This window comes from Nicotiana attenuata, chromosome 5 (assembly GCF_001879085.1).
Source record: "Nicotiana attenuata strain UT chromosome 5, NIATTr2, whole genome shotgun sequence".
Classification (NCBI taxonomy): Eukaryota; Viridiplantae; Streptophyta; class Magnoliopsida; order Solanales; family Solanaceae; genus Nicotiana; species Nicotiana attenuata.
In genome coordinates, this window is record NC_031993.1 from 13,898,022 (window position 1) to 13,902,498 (window position 4,477).

At 38.8% G+C, this 4,477-nt stretch overlaps 1 protein-coding gene across 1 annotated transcript; it reads left to right on the top strand.

Annotated features, from left to right (window-relative positions):
• LOC109225349 (adenylosuccinate synthetase, chloroplastic-like) lies at positions 486-4,477 on the top strand. Its single transcript, XM_019389979.1, has 4 exons — positions 486-961; positions 1,971-2,663; positions 2,929-3,240; positions 3,828-4,477. The coding sequence occupies exons 1-4, from the start codon at positions 623-625 to the stop codon at positions 3,996-3,998; spliced, it is 1,515 nt and encodes a 504-aa protein (XP_019245524.1). The 5' UTR covers positions 486-622; the 3' UTR covers positions 3,999-4,477.

The following is a 4,477-nucleotide window of genomic DNA, read 5'->3' on the forward strand; positions in this document are numbered from 1 at the left end:
AACTCAAAATTTATTAGTGAAAACAAAACACTATTTTCACTTAAAACACATCTAAATTAGTATCATAACTTCGAGTTTAAATCTTATATTTCAGCATTTAGAAAAGCTCAATATCTAGTTCAGGCTTCCAAATGTATAAGGCCTAGTCCCCCTTCGGCAACTGCTTTTTGCACACAGTGGCAATAAAATCATGACTCGTATTTGAGGGGGAAAAAAAGAAGCTCAATAGTCAGACAACAAATAAAAATAACGATAAATTCGTAATTTTACAAGTGGAGTCTGACTAAGATAATGAACATGTAACTTTATTTTTATCTTATACGAATAAAGAGGTTATTTCCAATACACTCAAAATTAGAGAAGCACAAGAAAAAACAACTTACACTAGAAAACATAGCCAAAGAAGTATTTGCAAATAAGAATTTCGGCGTTTTTTTCAAGTAGTGCACTAGAAAAACCAACTTGCTCCCAATATCAGTTCTCTTTACATACATTTTAAATATTTCCGTTCCCCGTTTCGTAATTTATTTCTCAAAAAGTAATATCTTTTCTCCCCTAACTAAACCCTCAAAACGCTTCTCTTTCAATTTCGCCACCCACCCATCCCACCCCCTTGACCACCATGAATCTCTCAACCCTCAGGGTGGGCCCTACCCCAATCACTTCTACGGCAGCTACTCACCGGAGTGGGGCCCTGGGTTTTAGTGGGACCTACAATTGTAGGCTGCTGCAGGTCCACCAAAGGAAGAGAACTTCTTCTTATTCCTCCTTTGTTGTTTGCTCCGCGAAGCCGGTTGCTCCGCCGTCGGCGGCGGTGGTGGAGTCGAAGGAGTCGGAACTGAGTCGGATTGAGTCGCTGAGTCAGGTGTCGGGCGTGTTGGGTTGCCAGTGGGGCGATGAAGGGAAAGGAAAGCTCGTTGATATTTTGGCCAAGCATTTCGATATTGTTGCTCGCTGTCAGGTATTCACGAATATCCTAAGCATTTTCGCTAAACTAATTTCTTGACGTATTTTTTGTAACAGTAATGTCCTTGGTTTTATTGAATTTCTAGCGAAATATTTAATTTTAGTTAACTCGAAAAATGAGATAGGTAATTCATTTGTCCTCTGAGTAGTGGTGAAATCAGGAATTTCCTGCTCTAAAAAATATTAGCCGACGAAACGTATATATTTTGTATATATATGTGTATTGTATACCTATAATATAAGTATATATTTTGTACATTTTTTGCTAGCGAATGCATTTAGTTTTGGCCTACTTGCCAATTTTGTATTTAGCTCAAATTTTAAATCAAACTATGTATATTTAGCTAAGTCATAAAAACACTTGTAATAAAATTTAATAATTGTATAAATCAAAACTGTCATAAAAAAGTCAACAAAAGAAGTTGGAGGAGAATCACAGGGTATAAATCTAGTTTATGGTTGGTTAAAGCTCCAAGAAGCAATGTTCCCCCTTTTCCCCCTTATTCGGAGAGAGAAGATTGGGGGGGGGGGGGGGGGGGGGGCAGTTAAGAATAAATGGTCGATAAGCAGTGTTATCAAAAGTGAAAAGCGCAAAAAAGCTCTAAGGACGTTGGGGCTTTAAGCGCAAAGCACAAACAAAGCGTGGGCTTTTTTTTAACGAAAAAAGGCGCAACTGGAGAAAAGTAAAAATTATATATATGTAGTCCAAGACCAATAACTATAAGCATGAATAACCCATATACAAACAGAAAAATTGAAAAAGAGTTGCGATAAAATGAAATATCAATTGTTCAGTGTTGCCTTTTCAAGATTCCTTTCATTGGCAAGAAAGAGTATGCCTTAGAGCCTTGATGCGACACTGAAGCGCCCCCAAAGCGAGGCGAAGCGCTCAGCATGTTTTTAGCCTCGCTTCAGGGCTTAAGCGTGCTTTAAGCGCGCCTTTGACAACACTGTCGATAAGTTTTTTCCTTCTACTCTCAGCCCTTCAATGTTGATTTTGGCAGGGTGGAGCCAATGCTGGGCACACTATTTACAATTCAGAGGGAAAGAAGTTTGCTCTTCACCTTGTTCCTTCGGGTATTCTGAATGAGGAAACTCTATGTGTTATTGGTAATGGAGTTGTGGTGCATCTACCAGGATTATTTAAAGAAATTGATGGCCTTGAATCTAATGGAGTTTCTTGTCAAGGAAGGATCTTGGTATCTGATCGTGCTCACTTATTATTTGATTTTCACCAAGAAGTAGATGGGCTTAGAGAAGCTGAGCTAGCTAAATCCTTTATTGGCACCACGAAGAGAGGCATTGGGCCTTGCTATTCAAGCAAGGTCATCCGAAATGGCATAAGAGTAAGTGATTTAAGGCATATGGATACTTTCCCCCAGAAGCTTGATCTTTTACTATCCGATGCAGCTTCAAGGTTCAAAGGTTTTAGTTATGGCCCTGACATGCTGAAGGAAGAAGTGGAACGCTATAAGAAATTTGCTGAGAGGTTGGAACCCTTCATCACAGATACTGTACACTTTATGAATGATGCTATATCTCAGAAAAAGAAGATTTTGGTTGAAGGTGGTCAGGCAACTATGTTGGACATAGATTTTGGAACGTACCCTTTTGTGACATCCTCCAGTCCATCAGCCGGTGGAATCTGCACAGGTCTTGGCATTGCTCCCCGAGTGGTTGGTGATCTCATTGGTGTGGTAAGGCAACTTACTTCTTTTTTCTCTGCTACCAAAGAATGAAAATCCTGGTGTTCAGTTTTGCCAGAAAGTCTCGCTAATATTGTGAGATTAAAAAAAAATTAATTTTTCTCTAAAAAGTTATTGAGTGTGGATCCAACATGCAAAGCAGGAGACTAAATATAGTGCTTCAGATTTAACCTACAATGAACTTTGGAAACAGTTCACCATGCTATTGCAATTTGATGATAAAGACAATTTATTTTAATTGATATATTGCTTGCAGGTTAAGGCATACACTACTAGAGTCGGTTCTGGTCCTTTCCCAACAGAAATCTTGGGTAAAGGTGGTGACCTCCTTCGATTTGCCGGGCAGGAGTTTGGCACGACGACTGGTCGCCCCCGTCGTTGTGGCTGGCTAGACATAGTTGCACTGAGATTTTGCTGTCAGATAAATGGATTTGCTTCTTTAAATCTAACTAAGCTAGACGTGTTGTCAGATCTTTCAGAAATTGAGTTGGGTGTTTCCTACAGACAGCCAGACGGTACACCAATTGAATCATTTCCTTCTGATCTTCGTCTTCTTGACCAAATCAAGGTGAGCTTGTTTTCTTTTATTCTGCACCAGCCTTTTAGCATAAACATGGTGTCCGGTTTTTATAAATGTTAATGGTCTTAATTTAATTTGTGTGGCTGAAGATTAAACTACATATAGGCTCATTAGAAGATATCAGCTCATTTCCTCTATTTCCTTGTCTTTTGAAGTTAAGATTATTCATTTAAAGTTTTACATGAATGTCAAACAGATTGACATATTTATGAATGAGAAAGAAACAACTGCCAGTGATGGCATTTAATTGTTTTTTCCCCCTTTCTATGATGATATAAATTTGGTTTACTCTTAGGATATATTTCCTACCCAACTAGGCTAAGAAAGTTTCTTTGACTCTACCGAGAAAAAGAAGAATGTGAAGCTTCTGGATTTTTTCTATTTAAGCCCCCTTTGCCTTGTGATCCTCTCCATTTTATTATGATTCGTTGACTATCTTGGCTATTTTTAGGAATCTTCTTTGTTCTGGCGTCCTTTATAAGCATGGTTTCTTAATTCTTGTTATCATTTCACTCTCACTTAATTCCAGTATCTTCTGTTACTTAATATCTTCACTGTATATCTCATTCAACCAGGTTGAGTACGAAGTCTTGCCTGGGTGGCAGACTGATATTTCGTCCATAAGAAAGTATTCAGAATTACCTAAGGCTGCACGCGAGTATGTAGAAAGGATAGAAGAACTTGTTGGAGTACCTATCCATTACATTGGTGTTGGGCCTGGTCGTGACGCCCTCATCTACAAGTGATCTCAGGGAATTTGGTCATATTGCCCTGATCTTATTCTTCAAAGTGCTGGTAGAATTAATGCCCTTTGTGTTGTTAAGCTATTGGTAACCACAGTTAAAAAGTTGATAAAATGACCTCAGTGATGTATTTTTCATCTCCAAAGCTAGATTCCCCCCCCCCCCCCCCCCAAAAAAATAATGTATCTGGTTTTCCTGAAGCAAAATGCAGCTAAAAATTTGCCACCTGCTTGCCTTGAGTTCACATCTCCTGCAATAAGAAGCTTTGGTTGCGTCACTATCTTGGCTTCTATCTCAATTTGGTGAAATGACTAAGTGCTTTGGATGATCCTCTTCTATTTTAGTCTTCAGTTTACTCTCCTCTGATTCCAGCATTGTAACTTATCGAAGTGAAATTTTCACTTTGCTCTGTACTATAGATTTGCAGAGGGATGTTTAAAATGGCGCCTCATTCGTCCACACAAATGGTGTTTCAATTCTCA

Coding starts and splice junctions, on each gene's coding strand:
- LOC109225349 (XM_019389979.1), top strand. CDS start 623: ATGAATCTCTCAACCCTCAGGGTGGGCCCTACCCCAATCACTTCTACG. Junction 2,664..2,928: donor TTGGTGATCTCATTGGTGTG/GTAAGGCAACTT, acceptor TATTGCTTGCAG/GTTAAGGCATACACTACTAG. Junction 3,241..3,827: donor GTCTTCTTGACCAAATCAAG/GTGAGCTTGTTT, acceptor TCATTCAACCAG/GTTGAGTACGAAGTCTTGCC.